The following is a 17,780-nucleotide window of genomic DNA, read 5'->3' as shown; positions in this document are numbered from 1 at the left end:
ATCCCTTATATCATCATCTTTTGCCAACTGATTTAAATTGGCCAATGCTAAAACTTTTCACCTTTATTCTTGATGTTTCTGGCATTTATATACATGAATTTCAATATTTCCTTGGACCACAACTACCCTTGCATTATATAATGGCCAATCCATTCAGATTCAAGACCCGAGTAATGCAATGCACGTGCATTTCTGTACTAACACTCATCTGTCCTGGGATGGCCAGACATATGCTTGCTTGTCCCCCCCCCCTCCAATCATACTTCTAAATTTTCTGATTTTGCACTTTCAATCACTGAACATTTTGTCCAAACATCTATAAACTGTACATCATTTCTTCTGCACAATTTTTGCATTAACTCATTAGCAATGATGGTCCTCCTCAATTCACTCCTATCATATAACAGCAGGCTCACAATCATTACTTTCTCACTCGTTTTTTTCCACTTCTTTCAGTGAATTTAACATTATCTAAAATCAAATTTATTCAATAAAATCAAAATGCATAGCTATTTATATTTTGCATCATTTGTAGAATTTTGAGTTTTTTTTAAGTAGTGTTCTTGCAAAAAAAGTGAGGATAGTTGGCTGAGACATCGTACGGACTACAGCGTGACCTACTAAACAAAAAGATTGCTCATCACTTCTATAAAGAATGTAGAGAAATATTTGATATTTTGACACAATGTTCTATCTTCAATTCTTTTTTGTGTGTTTGCCTCACCCACTTAGTTACTGGGTGAACTGATATCTAAATTCCCTATAACAGTATAATAAAAATCATGCCAACTGATATCACTGTCTTTTATGATAATTCTGTCTATGAAAAGTTGGAAACCTCCACATAGCAAACTGGCATTGTGAGTGGACTAAGGGTTTAATAATTTTAAATACATTTCATCTGTAGATCAGATGTATTTTTAAAAAAAAAATTACTTCGGGCCTCCAGTAATCAGGACACTGATCACATGTTAGGCCAATGGAAACTATCTACTGATTAAACAAATTCACATGGGAATTCAAGTTTCAATTTCCTTGTGGTCATACCACGTGGTCAATTTTGCACCATATCATATGTCTTTTCTCTATCTATAAAACTTAAATACACATCATCATTATATTCATTATATTCCCATGATTCTCAATTATTTTATATCTTCCCCTTAATATGTTAAGCTCAGGAATCTGTCATGGTAACTTGGCTTCATGCTATGGTAAAGCAGCTAATCTCTGCCTACATAGTCCACTGTGCCTCTGTATTCTCTAATTAGTTTGTTTTTGAGGGATGTTTCTGGAAATCCTGCAATCTTGGTAGTAGACTGGTTAACTCACCTTGGGTTAAAAAATTTTAACAAGAATTCTTTGCATCCTAGATGGAACTCAAACCCAGGTATTTCCAACTAAGGGCATTGTTTTTACTGAATGAGCCCAGGGAGACCCTTTTATTTAAAGAAAATCTGGTCATGACAACTCTTATTTGGCCGTATCAGTTGTTCTTTCTCCAAGTTTCTCCCAATTTTTTTTAGCCTTTTCTCATGTATGGCTGCATAAATCTTAACTGAAACATTAAGTAGGGAGATTATTCTGTACTTCTCACACTGAGATTTATTTCCCTTTGTACTATGAGCACTACTCTATTTATCTGGAATTTAGCTTTCTGAGTTAAGCAGTGTAGCCAGCAAAAAAAATCAGTATACCTCCATATTTGAACATTCCTATTTGATTATCATCAACTCCAACAACATACTTTACTCTGCAAAATAAACTGCTTAAAAGAAGTCAATGGACACCATAGTGTGACAAATAGCCATGGTGCCCACCTTATAAGACATAGGACCTCCTTCTACTGCGATGACTGCAGCAATCTATGGTGCATACTTTCCACAAGAGTACGATAACAATCAATAGGAATTTTGGACCATTCTTCCTATAAGCATGTAATGGTCTTGGACTGTTGTGGAGCAAGATGTCCCTTGACCTTACCTGATGCTCCAATTCATCCCACATATGTTCAATAGGATTGAGATCAGGGCTCTGTGGAGGTCAGTCCAGTGTGATGACATCTGCATCCAGAAATGACGAAATTATAGCAGCAGCCTTATGACACGATGCATTGCCCAGAATGTTCGCCTCTCAGAGTTCACTGTTCATGGCACCACAAACATAGGTCTGAGGTCAAACTGGGAAAATCAGGATCATACCATCACGCCATCATCTTTGAATTTCATAGTTGGGGCTAAGCACTTTGATAAGAGATGATCACTGGGGGCATCCACCATACCTACTGTAGCAGCCTTATGCAAGGTGCATTATCTTACTGAAAGAGATGATGGCCAGTTCTGTAGAAATGCCACAAATTAGGAAGAACTGCACTGACCAAAATGTTCAGATACCTCTCGAAGTTCAATGTTCATAGCACCACAACCAGAGGTCTGAGGCCAAGCCAGGACAATACCATCACATTGCTGCATCCGAATTTCATAGCTGGGATTATGCACTCTGATAAGAGATACTCACCAGGCACGCACGCGCACACGCACACACACACACACACACACACACACACCCATCCACCTGCTTGGTAGAAGTTGAAGCAAGATTCTTCGCTCCATAACACAGCTTTCTAAGCTTCCACATCCCACTGTACATGCTCTTCACTACTGAAGCCATACCTGAATCAAATTGTTGGTTCGGGTAATGTGGAGCATGCATATTGCGCAGTCCTACCATGAAAACCCATGTTGTGAGCCTCAGTTTTGAATGTTTTTGTACAGATTCGTGTTCTAGTCAATATCCAGAACTCCACAATCAACATGTTGGCTGATGAAGGTTGTTTTCACAAATTATCGTTTGTACCACCCTACAGCCACATTTAATGAGTATGATGCGTCGTCCATTGCGGGTGGCACTTGCAGTTGATTACCTATGCTTCCATCTCCGTATGGTATCAATGACTGTTGACTTGAGATGGCCTAATTTGTCAACAATTTGCCAAATAGATAAATAGATAGGCACATGGCATCTTATCACAATGCCTCTTCAAACTCCGTCAGTTCCCTCTCACAGCCATTTCACCCAGATACAGTTGGACTGACTTGGGAGCATCATATTCCACCAATTTATACTGGCTGCAAACACGTGATTCATTACATGGCACAATGCACCTTGCACAGAGGGGGGTCCGTTGACTTCTTTCCAAGCAGTGTACTGTATCTGCCAGCAAAATGTTAAATGGAATCATTTTTAATATTGACTAATTAAAGCAAATTTATTTTTCTTCTAAACCAATTTTGGTGTGAAGATTGTTTTCGTATAAAAATATAATTTCCATGAATTAGCCTGCCTGGACTTTGGATGGCATCTCTTTCCAGCCAATTTACTATAGATTCGCATTGCACTACAACATGTCTTTAGGTGGGAGGTAAAATTTATTGCCCAGTGTAAGACTATCTTGCTTATTGAAGACCTGAAAATAGATTCAAAAGAGTTCTGTATGGTCTCCAGAGCAGGGTTTTGGGGATTATTTCTCCCCTGACCTGCTCATAGTAGTAAATGTTCAATAAATTTATCAGGTTTTATGAGTGATATTTATATTACAAAAATTTATTTATTGTAAATACCGATCAATATCCATAATAAGCTTAAATTTATCATGGATTAGTTATTTTATTATTTTTTTTTTTGCTTTTTCCCCTTCCCATTCTAAATTACACTCTACTCAATGTTAATTTATATTTCCAGCTGACAAACCCATATTTATAAAGTAGAAATTGAATGTAGAAGAAACAAAACTTTTCACATAAAAGATATCAAGTCTACAACAGTTATTATACGTATTAGAGTAAACTCTCATCATTAACAAATGTTATTATATAGTGAATTGATCACTATAACAAATGACCCAAAAGTCCAAACCAAATTTCTGCACATGAATGTAGTGCAAAAAAGTAAACTGTTTCATTGGTTCCTACAAGTTTGTTAATAGTGAGTGTTGACTGTAGTTTGACTGACTAAAGAAAGGTGAATAATACTTGTTTATTAGGTAGATGATTTTTTTATCATTCAATGTGAGCCCATTCCTCTCCTGGAATAATGGGCCAACAATGCAATAAGTGATTATGACTATGACCAAATGTGTTGGTGCAAATATCATTGAAACTGCATAACACATCTTGAGTACACTTAAAATTGCCTCACAAGGTGTTGTAAGTTTAATGTTTTTAAATTTCAAATATGATCATTTTGACTATATGAGATATTAAACTATTAATATATTGGTATATAATAAATAAAATCCACACCTCTTAAAGACTGGATGGAAGCTAGTCTTGTTTCTAATTCTGACATCTCCAAGGATACTGATGCCAAAATTGCCTCACTGATTCCTACCTGCTCTTGAAGTGTCTAAAAGAAATAAAATACAATCATGCTATTGAAATACTATCTTCGCATCCTCCTTTCGCCTATGCTTAATAGTAAACAAATAATCTGATGAGAATAAGTGTTATGATATGCTAATTTCTTCTAGTATAAAAATACAAATAATAAACTTTAATAGAATAAATAAACGTTTAATAGAATAAATACAGCACATATAAATAATTAAACATGTTTAATCACTCCTATATTTCATCTCAGTCACTGAGACATTGGCAGGGAAACAATATTAAAATTGCAAAAACACATGTGCTAAGAGGGGCACTCTCTGTGTGCACTGTTGGCTAGCCTTAGCTAATAGAGACTAGGCTAGCTAAGGAACAACACAAGCTAAACAATTCTTAAATGCCAAGGACTGATATCTCTAAGCAAAAGAGTCTTGGTATTAAACTGAATGTATTTAGAAAATAAACTTCGCTTTTGTAGAGTGTATTCACCACTATCATAACTTCAGTTCTTACATTTACTTTAGTTTTTGCATTTTCTTGCCTTTAACTGTTATAATTATTTCTATAAAAGATCAGAGCTTCTGATCACATGTAAATTCTCAATTTCCCATGGTGTATCCTGTTAGTAAATATCCACTCAGACACAAATGAAGCCTAATGGGATGACAATCTGTATTTTTTATTGAATTAAATCATATATGCATTATCATAGTACAAAGTAATCAAATATGGCAGATGTTTAGACCATGCAAAAATAATAAATAAAAAAATTAAAAAAAAAAACAGGCTTTTTACCCTCCATGACAAATCAGGGTAAGCAGTGATAGCTCAGTTATTAAAACTATCTACAGAACAGAAAATAGATGCCATCGATGTACAATACAGCATGACAAAACAAGCAGTTCTTTCCTTTAGTGTTATATGGTGATAAGCATTCATTTTACACAAATTATGGGCTCTACAACAGTGTTATAAATAATTATTTTAATTTCCAGACATTTCGACCTTCATATTAAGGTCATCATCTGGAGTATACACATATGTATAATATATACAGAGACAAGCTAAATTACATTTCACATAGTATGCTGAAGAGACACTGATTTGATCAATGATTAATCTACTAGCCTGACCTCAGGTGAAAATTAAAAAAAAATACAATAAATAAATGAAATAAAATAAATTAACTACATCAAAGTTATATTCTATTTAAGACAACATAAGAGAAACATTCTTTCATATAGATAGTTTTCTTACAGTAAAATGATGTCCTAATTTAACATGACAATTGTTATATTAGATTTAGGATCCTGGATTACCTATGTCCTATTTATAATTAACTCTTAGGGAGAAAGGTTAAGTGGCTAGAATTTGCTTTCCATATGTTTGGGATTTTTGGACCACCATTATTGTTGAGATTAGGGTGACTGATAAGAATTTCACAGGCCTCCTTAAATTTACGTTCATACCATGTTTTGGTGTGATGTAAACAACAGGTGCTTTTCCAGTCAATTCTATGTAAAGTGTTTAGGGCATGATCAGAAAGACAGCTTGACTATAGTTATTATATTTAATGTGTTGTTTATGTTCTCCTTTTTTCTGATAGGAATTGTGCATCCTGTTTCCCCTATATAGGGCAAATTACAGGTACAGTGAATATGGTATACTCCAGGGTGGGCCAGCAGAGGGAGTGGATTCTTGGATGAGATGAATAAGTTCTTTAATTTTGCAGGAGGTTTAAAGGTGGCTTTAAGGTTGTATTTTTGTAGTATTCTATTACAAAATACTACAAATACTGAATACTACAAAAATACAACCTTAAAGCCAGCTTTAAACCTCCTGCAAAATTAAAGAACTTATTCAACTCATCCAAGAATCCACTCCCTCTGCTGGCCCACCCTGGAGTATACTGTATTCATTTTACCTATAATTCACCCTATATAGGGGAAACAGGATGCACAATTCCTATCAGAAAAAAGGAACATAAACAATACATTAAATATAATAACTATGGTCAAGCTGGTATTTCTGATCATTCCCTAAACACTCCACATAGTGTTTAGGGAAAACACAAATTGACAGGAAAAGCACCCGTTGTTTACATTACACCAAAATATGGTATGAACGTAAATTTAAGGAGGCTGTGAAATTCTTATCAATCACCCTAATCTTAACAATAATGATAATCTAAAAATCCCAAATATATGGAAGTGTTATATCTTTTAATTTTTATTATTAATATGTGTAATGTCTATATATTTCTATTGTATTATTAACTACTCTTAAAACTCTTTCAATCCTGAATCTTGTCTTGTTTAACCCTCAACTACATTCCTTGTCTGCTGCGCCTTTGTTCTAATCTTTCGTGGCCTCTCCTACAATCATAAATCGTGTGCAAAGTCTTCAAACAAGGAGAATTCTCCCTCATCTATAAATTCCGGGGTTAAGTCCTCGGAATCAAGAAAATTTATTGATATAATAAATTGATAACGTAAGTATTTTTTTCACTCACTATTTTCTCTTAATTAAACGCTTGTGGTCTGATTATTAAAAATAAAAGTTGAATGCGGATCACGAGTCGGAAAAGGTTGCCGACTCCTGATCTAAATCAATAGACTGAATTGTTGACCTTCATTTCAAACTTACAAAGACACAAAAGCACTCATCAAATTTAATAATATAAAAACATAAGAATTTAAGATAGAAAAAAGTGTGGTAAGAAAAGCAAAAACGGATTATGAAAGAACATTAGCCATGCAGGCTAAAGAGAATCCCAAACAGTTTTTTCGATATGTTGCAAGTAAAAGAAAAAACGTATAAGGCAGAATGATTTTAAAGAATGCCGATGGAAGGGAGGTAACTGAATTAGTTGATATAGTTGAATTACTGAACGAGCACTTTGCAAGAATATATCATCCAGGTGGTGACATTGCAGGAATGAATGAACCAATAGATTATAGGAATTGTGGTGAATGAAGTGGGGGGGTGAGTAGTCTATTATAAAACTTCAATGTCAATACATCTGTGGGATTGAATGGTATACCATCTCGTGTCGTATGTGAAGCAACTAAAGAATTATCAGTGCCCTTGGCCATTTTGTTTAATTTGAGTCTCAGGCCTGGGTTAGTCCTGAGGGGGTGGAAAGAGGGGAAAATAGTTCCACTGCATAAAGGAGGTTCCAAGACTGCTTTGTAAATTACCGACCGATTAGCATATCAGGAATCGTTGTCAAGGTCTTGGAGAAATTAGTCAAGAGAAAAATACAGGATTGGAGAGCTGAAAATGGGATACTGTATGGGGTACAACATGGTTTTGTGAAGGGTAGATCATGCCTCAGTAACTTGCTCACGTTTTATAACACAGATGGCTGAACTGGATAAGAGTAATGGATTTACAGTGATTCTACTGGACCTTGCTAAGGCCTCTGACAGGATACCACATGGAATTCTAATCTGTAAACTGCAGCATATGGGGATGGATATAGGGTTGTGAGATGGATAGGAGCGTGATTGATGGAGAGATATCAGAGAGTGGTTTATTCGGGAGTAGAGTCCAAAAGACGGCTTGTGACTAGGGGTGTGTAGCAGGGTTCTGTTCTTGGACCACTACCTTTCACTTTGTTCATTAACGATATAGGAAAGGATCTGAGAGGACGTGTTCACTTGTTTGCTGATGATGCAAAGTTGGGTGGAGCAATAGTGAGTGCACAGGATGTCAAAATTTTGCAAGATGATTTGAATAGTTTGGAGGACTGGGCTAAGGAAAATGGATGTCGATTTAATGTGGTACAGTGTAAGGTTATGCATTTTGGGTTGAAAAGATTAGCAGCAGTATATCACATTGGTGGAACCATACTCCAGTAGATTGATGAGGTCAGGGATTTGGGAGTGTTGGTGGATAGGGAGTTGAAGTTTAGGGGGCACATTGCAAAAATGGCTAAATCAGCTCATCAAATCACTTGATTGCTGAAAAATACTTTAACAAGCAGAGACAAACAAGTTATTGTTCCTCTGTATTGAGCCTTGATAAGATCCCACCTAGACTACTGTGTCCAGATATGGGCGCCAGGGTTTCTTCTTGATGGGGAGGAGGTGGAGAGGATCCAGAGACGAGTGACCAAGATGATAGCAGGTCTATGGAATGAACCTTATGAGAACAGGTTGAAGATTTGTGGGTTGCAAAAATTGGTTGATAGGCAGAAAAGGGGTGATATGATTGAGACATTCAAATTACTGAAGGGTTTCTATAAGATTAATTCAGAAGATATTTTTGAGAATAGGACTGGTGGTGGGAGGACTTGGGGCCATATATTAAAGCTGAGCAAGAATGTGGTTAGCAAGGGTGTCAGAGTTTTTTACTTGGAGAGTGGTGAATGAGTGGAATAAGCTGCCAGAGTCTGTTGTGGGTGCCATGACTGTGAATGAGTTGAAGGCGAGGTATGATAGATACTGTGTGAATGTAGAATAGTTGTTCTTGACATGATGTTAGGGCCTCCCTCGATGAGTCTGTCGACTCCTTGGAGTTTCCCAAAATAATAATAATAAAAAAAAAATTAAAAAAAAAGGAGTCATGCAGGGCTGCCAACTTTCACTGCACTTATTCAACATCTACCTAGAGGAAATATGCAAAGAAATCAATCTCCAATGAACCAGGGATAATATAAATGGAAGAAACATCAACTGCATCCAATACGCAGATGATATAGTAATCCTGGCAGTATCCAAGTTACAATTAGAAAAAACAGTCCATCTTTTAAATACATACATACATACATACATCTTCAAGGCCCACTCTTCCTAATTGGGTTGTGGGGCAACAGCTGCAAGAGGAACTTCCAATGGTCACGATCCTCTGCCACCAAGCTCAGGTGTTCTGGTGGGATTCCCAAGCATGTCCACCCAAGGTTTTGGATATAATCTATCCAGCGAGTCCTTGGCCTTCCACGTGGCCTCACCCTCTGGCTTGGCAAAGAGGGCCTGCTGAGAGAGCCTCTCTTGTGGCATTCTGACCAGGTGCCCGTACCAGCGTAACTGTGATCTCTCAACACGGAGAAGCAGCGGTTGAGTATTGAGGGTTTCCCGAATTGCAGAGCTTCTGACTCTGTCGAGTTTTGTCAGCCCCGCAACCCCTCGAAGGAACCTCATTTCAGCCGCTTGGATTCGTGTCTGCATTCTTTCGGTCATTACCCAACTCTCATGACCATAGGTGAGGATGGGGACATAGACTGTATTGAAGACAGCCAACTTTGCCTTCTGGCTTAATTCCTGCTTCAATACTACCGAACGGCCAAGCTCCCGCAATATTGAGCTTGCTAAGCCAATTCGAGTATCTAGCTCTACGTCCTATTTTCCATCATCCATGAATATGGACCCAAGGTATTTAAACTTCTCCACCTGTCTTATTGGGACTCCACTTACATTTAGAGTGCACTGGGATGGTTGTCTTGAGACCACAAATGTTTCAGTTTTGGCCACACTGATCTTCATTCCGGCATCTGCACAAACAGCTACAAACCTATCCAGGGTCCGCTGGAGGTTGTCTGTGGAAGAGCTAAGCAGAACTAGGTCATCTGCAAAAAGCAGATGTCCAATGCTACATTTTCCAATTCAGACACACTCACTGCCTCGGCTGTGCCTATCAATCCAGTCCATAAATATTATGAAAAGGAGGGGTGACAGAACACACCCTTGGCGGAGGCCAACAGAGACTGTGAAAGGTTCAGACTTTGTGCTGTTTACCCTGACACAAAACTTTGGGCATTCATACAGGGACTTGATGGCAGCTAATAGTTGACCATCCACTCCATACTCCTGTACTACTTGCCAAAGCTTATCCCGAGGAACCAGGTCATATGCCTTCTCCAAGTCCACAAAATATGTGTAGACATTCTTGGCATATTCCCAAGATTTCTCAAAGACTTGCCTTAAAGTGAAGATTTGGTCAGTTGTGCTTCTACCAGGACGAAAGCCACATTGTTCTTCCTGGAACTTTGACTCAACTATGCCCCTGCACCATCTTTCCAAGCACTTAGCATACACTTTCCCAGGTAGGCTGAGCAGAGAGATGCCATGATAGTTACTGCAATCCTTCTGGTCTCCCTTCTTAAAGATTGGTATTATTATGCCTGTCTGCCATTGCTTTGGTGCTCGCCCAGATATCCAAGTAGCCTGACACACTCGAGTCAGCCAGAGAACACCGTCTCGATTTAAGGCTTTTAGCATTTCTGGCCGAATTTCATCATCGCCAGCAGCCCGATTTTAGCGATTTTATTGCTAAATGGACCTCTTCTGCTGTGAGACTAGTCATTGCCCCGATCTGCACCTCTTGGATGTCCATAACTGCTGGGCCACCTGGGTTAAGAAGGATCTCAAAGTATTCCCTCCATCTGTGGAGGATATCCTTCTCGGTTGTTAAAAGTGCACCATCAGAGGCCTTAATTGCCCTTGCTGTGCACGATTTCCTCCCTCGAAGGTGACGGATGGTCTGCCAGAATATTTTGTTTGCATTTGCATAGGAATAGTCTAATCTTTCTCCAAAGGATTCCCAAGATTTGCGGTATGCTGAGGCACAAAAAGCAGCAGCCTTTTGTGCCTCAGCATACCGCAAACGCATCTCAGGTGACCTGACTCTAAGCCATGTTAGGTAGGACTCCTTTTTTGCCTGGACAGTTTTTCGGACTTCTTGATTCCACCAAGGTGTCCTTTTCTCACTGCCCGTTGCCACGCCGAGCCACTTTCTGCCACACCATGAGAGTGCAGAGGCAGTGACAGCTATTCTGAACAGCTTCCATTCCTCCTCAACATCTGCAGTATGCTTGGGAATCTCTTTGAACCTGGAGGAAATGTCATCTGCAAAATTCTTCCTCACAGCCTCATTTTCCAATGTCTCCCATTTAAATAAATAAATCTTTTAAATAAAGCATGTAAAAATTTATTTTTGAATGAGGATCAGCAGTAAGACCAAAATAATGAAAATAGGAAGAGAAGTTGAAAACATCTCAATAACTCTGGAGAGCCAAATCCTACAGCAAGTAAATCCTTTATCTACTTACCATTACACATAATTAGACAACACTGAAACAGTAAATCACAGAATTAACATTGAATGGTTGAACATAAACAAATTAAACAAGATATGGAACAATAACAAACTCTCGAAACATCTTAAAATCAAACTATTCAAAGCCATCCCTACAGCAACATATGGAAGTGTGTCATGGTGACTCACTAAGAAGGAACTACTCAAAATAAGTGCATGCATTTGAGGGGAAGTGCCTAAGAAAAATAAACAAAACATACTGGACTGAACATAAAACCACAGAATAAGTACAGCAGGATCTCAACTACCAGGACAATCTCACAGACATTATTCTTCAACAACAGCTCCGATGGTTCAGCTATGTCCAGAGAATGCCTCCTCACAGACTTCCAAGTATCGTGCTAAATGAAAGAACAGCGTCCACCTACCAAGGAAAAGTTGGCTCAAATCCTTAAAAGAAAGGCGAATTTCTCAATTTCGTTACTAGTTCGAGAAGACTAGAAGTAGAACTATTTGGAGACAGATTGTACAAAGGGGACTCAACCTGTCACCAGATGGATGAGATGAAGAAGTTCAGTATGAAGAGATATAGTGAGAGAACTGATTGGGCATGGGTAGGTATGGTAAAATCTGTTAAGAGGCAGCATAGATAGAGCTTCAACTTGGGAGTTGAAGACTAACAGTGAACTGCTGTTTGTTTATGAATGCCAGAAGTATCAGAAATAAGAGAGATGAAATTGTACCTGTCCATTTCTATTTTTATTAGGATATCATTCTCAATCAATGTTTTTCGTGAACATAGAAAGAACAAGGGAGGGCAAGTATTGTTGATGATACCTGAAGAATTATGTCTGCAGAAAGTGAAGATTCAAGAAGGAAATGGTGGCAATGTTTTGAGGTAGTATGGTGTAAGGTAGAGATTGACAGGATCAGATATTTAGTTTGATGTTGCTACAGACCAGAATGTGGAGGATGATGAAGAAATGTATAGGCAATTTGGATTAGTGAACAAGGACAAGGTGATCATTATGAGTAGTTCAGTATGAAGTTTTAATTATGGTAATATGGATTGGAATGAAGGGATAAGGAAAATGAAATTTTCTGAGTTCTTGAGGAAAAACTATCTTAAGCAGTATATAATAAAGGACACATGAAGATCGAGTTTTAGAACTGACCATTACATCAGAGGATGTGATTGTGAATAGGGTTCACATTTATCTTCAGATGGTGAGAGTGATCATGAGGTGACTACATGGACTACAGCATGGGATGAGGAGCTAAGCAGAAAGGAGAAATGCGATGCTTGGATACTGACTAATAGCTATTTAACAACAGTCATGTGTAAATGTGTTCTAAAGATCAAAATACTGAATAAAGTAAGTGTGAAATGGATGAATGAAGAGATGAAGCATGAAATCTAAGCAATCAGTCGAGGCAAAACAAGAGAGAATAATGGAAATAACCAGTTGCACGTAGAATACAAAAAGAAAGTCAAGAAGTTTACTCAGTAAGGACAGCAAAAGTGCAAAATGAGCAGAAATTACCAAATCAGGCAAAAATAAATCCTAGAGAGTTCTTTCAATATGTAATAAGTAGAAGAAAGAATGACTATTGTAAGATGATGTTAATGGATGAAAATGGTAGATCGGTAACTACTCCAGAGGAAAAAGTCAAGGTATTCAATGAGTAATTTAACAGGATTGCTCATTGAATACCTCACTGAATATGGAGTGAGCTTCATGGGAAAAATGTGTGACATCATGAGAAGCTTCTGTATATGGAATGGGAGAGGATCAATTGCTGGTGAGCAAGCAAGAGGTCATAAGGAATTAAGTAACCCTAAAGGCAATAGGATGATGACATATCACCACATCTTAAGGGAATGTTGTGGGGAGTTAATGACAGCCTTGGTATAGGTGTTTAACAAGAGTCGTGCAAAAGCACAAGTCCCAAAGGAGTAGAAAGAGGCTAAAATTCTTTCATTCCAAATGCACAGATTGGCCTATGATATGTAGCCTTGCCTTATCAGCATTTTGTGTATCTGGAGTTGGTTAAGGTGTTGGTTGGTGAGAGAGCAAGGACACAGAAAATTGTAGTGTTGGTAACTAATTTGAATGAATGGGATTAGATACCTGATTAGTGAATTGGATGATTCACTTGCTGTCAGACAGGTATATCATCAAGTTGTGTATGGGGCTGTGGTATTCCGAAAGAGAAAAGTCACCAGGGGTGTGCTGCAGGGATCTGTTTTTGGGCCACTATTGTTTAACTTGGGGTGGGTTTAACTGGAGATATGCAACTGTTTGCAGAAGATGCAAAACTAGAGAGAATAATGGTTCAAGCAAATGTGGTCTCACAGGAGGATTTGAACAGATTGTATGGATGCATGAGTGGAACTACCAGTTCAATGTTACAAGCTTCTGAAATCTGGCAAACAAGGATGGATGCAAAGTATAAGCATACAGTTTAGTGAGAAATTTTGAAGAAGGAAGAGAAGATGAGAGATCTGGGAATGGTGGTGGTGGACATAGACCTGAACTTTAGGGAGTCAACACCTTACAAGTTGTGAAGCCATTACATTGGATTATGGCAATGATAGAGGACCTTGTGAGATTATACCATATAAGGCCTTGATCAATCCTCATATGAATCAATGTACGCAGATTTGGTCATCCACTTTTCATGAGGGTATATTAGAAAGGATCCAGCAAATATTGCTAAGGTGGTATCTGAATTTTGAAATGTGGAATATGAAGGCAGATTGAGGGAATGCAATTTTCAGAGCCTAGTGGACAGGAGGAGAATAAGGGATATAATTGCGATATATAAGTAAGGCATTGCTACCAGGTTAATGTTAAAGGAATTTTTCAAAAGAATAGGAGACAGGAGTAGAACAAGAGGTCATCCTTGGAAATTGTATAATGAGGGTGTGAGCAAGGGAGTAGAGAGAAGGGTCTTTGCATGGAGAGTAAATTATGAGTGGAATGCAATGCCTGAGTACGTAGTGAATTTCAGATACACTGAATGTTAAAGAACAGTTTGATGGGCTTTGCTTGTGACAGCATATACCTCCCACAATGAGTCTTTGGACTCCATGGAGGTTGGTGTCACAAGTATTGTGTGGAAAGCTAAATTAGATTGTGAGAAAAAATTAGCTGCTCAGGCTAAAGGCAATTCAAAAGAATTTTATCATTATGCCACAAATAAAAGAAAGAGTGAATATGGAAGAATAACTTTACTCCATGCAGATGGCACCTTTGTAGAGAAAGCATAAGATTGTTCAAATAATGAGTGCTCACTTTGCTAAGATCCATCAACCAGGTGTATATAATATGGATAGTGCTACCTCTACTTTGGATGAAGAGATAGAGGTGCATTAGAATGAAGTTCAGGAGCTGTTATGTAACTTGCATAAGAATTCAGCAATAGGGGCAGATGGGATATCAGAACGTATACTAGAGGAATATTCAACTGAATTGGCTAGAGGTCATTGATGTGTTTGTATATCTTGAATCCCAGCTCAGGAAAGATACCACAAGAAAGGAAAGAAAAAAAATGTATGATAGTTCCATTATACAGGTGTGGTGCAAAAACCAATGCGTCAATCTACTGATCTATCGGTATCTTTGGAGTGGTGATGAAGATTTTAGAAATGTTGACAAGAACTCACATAGAGAAATGGGTTGACAGAGGAACTATACTTTACATAGAACAGCATAGGTTTACAAAAGGGAAGTTATGTTTTAGCAATTTGCTCATATTTTATAATAATATGGCTTAGTTAGATAAAAGGAATAGATACACTACGATACTGTTACACTTTGCTAAGCCATCTAATATGGAATATAAACTACTGACTTGGGATAAGTTGTTGGCTGATGGACAGGTATTAAAGTGGAATATGGGAGGTGAGAATCTACTAGATTTAAGGCAACCAGTGGTGTGCTCCAGGGATCAGTCCTTGGAAAATTGCTGTTTAATCTATACATTAATGATATTTGGAAGGACCTGACAGGGGATGTTAAATTGTTTGCTGATGATGCAAAGATAAGCAGGATGATCAGAGATGTTACTGATATATGCACTTATGCTTACAGAAAGATCTGAATCAGAACAGTAGGTAAATGATAATGGCTATGAATTCAATCCCAGTAAATGTAAAGCTATGTGCTTTGGCATGATGAGTTCAATTCCATATTATATTGGAAGGAGTATGCTAGAGAAATTGATGAGGCTGGGATCTTCGAGGTATGGTGGACAGGCATTTGAAATTCAAAGGTCACTTTCGAAACTTGCATATAACTCAGAGAATAATTGCAATGTTGAAATGAACATTGACATAAGGATAAGGAAGTTACATTTTGTCTCTTTAAAGGCCTTGATATGACTACAATTAGATTATCGTATGTAGATTTGATCTCTTTAGTTACAAGGAGATAAAGAAGGGTTACTGGAATTATGGAATATAGATTATGAGGACAGATTGAAAGTATGTGGATTGCAGACACTCACAGATAAGTGATATGATATGTCTATAAACTTCTGAAAGTTCATTCATGACTTATTTTTCACGGTATTAACAACACCACAAACAGTTTTAACAACAAAGATGTTTTATTAATGCTTATATTTTGCTGATTTTCAACTCAGCATCATCAGAGCACAACACACATGTAAACGTGACAGTGAGTGAGTGAAACAATATAATTGCAAAAGACAAAAGATCTAAAGTCCTATTTTTGGCGCCCTCTAACGAAAGAAAAAAAAAAAAAACCTCCAGTTATCCAGGAGTTTTTCTTAGGATTTTTGGCAAATTAATGCAACCATATTTGTTAAGGTTATCCTAAAAAAAACTCCTGGATAAGTGCGTTTTTTTTTTTTTTTTTTTTCCCGTTAGAGGGCGCCAAAAATAGGACTTTAGATCTTTTGTCTTTTGCAATTATATTGTTTCACTCACTCACTGTCGCGTTTACATGTGTGTTGTGCTCTGATGATGCCGAGTTGAAAATCAGAGAAATATAAGCGTTAATAAAACATCTTTGTTGTTAAAAGTGTTTGTGGTGTTGTTAATACCGTAAAAAATAAGTCATGAATAACCATCAACACCTAAGCTTATCTGTTAGATTAAACTTCTGAAAGGGTGTTATAGAATATTGGCTGATGAAATTTTTCATTATATGGAAGACAGGGAGAGGACAAGGGGGGGGGGCATATATGTGAACAGAAAGTGAGTGGAACATTTTGTCTGTTGAAGTAGTAAGTGCATCCAGTGTGAATGAGACAGCTGATGTGGGTAACCTATGGTCTCTCTCGAAGATTCCTTGACTCCCTGCAGATCTCAGATAATAATAATAACAGAGCAGGAGAGAGTGGATAGCATTGGTAGTAGAACTATATTAAAAATGAAGATATTGGAAAGGAACATGAGATTAATTAGCATTCAAGAAGGGGGTGCTTAAGGGTCAAAGCCGTATAACTGAGAGGAGACCTCACATAGTCTTTAAAGGAATGCGGAGAACTGACCAGGGCTTCTTACCTACTGTCCAATCCTCACCTTCTCGTGGTGCACCCTGTTGGGTATCTACCTGGATACTGAACGAAAGGATGGGCTGGCAATTTGAGATTTAGCCGACCAAACTGTATTCTTATTGGCTTAAACCGATATAGAAAATGATGGTACAACATGACAAAATATCATGCCAGCTGGAACATCGCACAGTTAAACAAGGCACCCGTTGTTTCCACCAGGGGAACCAGGGCGAACAGCGAAAAGTCAGCTACTGGAACAAATCTGAAAGCACACCCCAACTCAACATCACCAGAGTTAAAGATCAGTACTATCAACATAAGAAGCCTAAATGGCAAAGAAATGGAGCTAGCTGAGGAATTAGATAAGTACCAGATCGACATAATAGGGATGACTGAAACAAAAAAGACCAAAACTGGTGAGATCTTTCTGAGCAATAAATACAAAATATTATATTCAGGCAATGACAATCAAGGAAAAGAAGGAGTAGCCACAATATTCAACACAAAATATGAGGCTAATCTTCTTGAATGGCAAGCAGTGTCAAGTAGAGTGATGTGGGCAAATATCAGAATGGGGAATTGGACAATGAGACTTATTTGTGCCTATGGTCCCACAGAAGGTTCTACTAAGGTAGAAGTGGAGGAATTTTTTGATGCTTTAGAAAAAGCAACTGACACAATGAAAAAGGAAAGGTTGGTCCTTGTTGGGGATCTAAATAGCAGAGTAGGAAATGATTGTGAGACATACAAAAATATTTTGGGAAAATTTGGAGAAAAGAGCAAAGCCAATAATAATGGCAAATACCTGTTGGATTTCTGCTCAGGACA

General features: G+C 37.8%; 1 protein-coding gene across 1 annotated transcript in view; it reads right to left on the bottom strand.

Moving 5' to 3' along the window:
• Nucleotides 1–17,780, bottom strand: part of LOC150106839 (BRISC complex subunit Abraxas 2-like) — a 139,804-nt gene that overhangs the window by 10,881 nt on the left and 111,143 nt on the right. The window contains exon 7 of the mRNA XM_090392748.1: nt 4,302–4,404. Within this exon, the coding sequence (XP_090248874.1) occupies nt 4,302–4,404 (103 nt within the window). The remainder of the gene's footprint in view (nt 1–4,301; nt 4,405–17,780) is intronic.

Source organism: Typopeltis vanoorti, chromosome 5 (assembly GCF_054136105.1).
Source record: "Typopeltis vanoorti isolate ZY-2024b chromosome 5, IOZ_Tvanoo_1.0, whole genome shotgun sequence".
Taxonomy (NCBI): Eukaryota; Metazoa; Arthropoda; class Arachnida; order Uropygi; family Thelyphonidae; genus Typopeltis; species Typopeltis vanoorti.
Note: the sequence above shows the minus strand (reverse complement) of the source record. Positions and strands in the feature narration are given on the sequence as shown.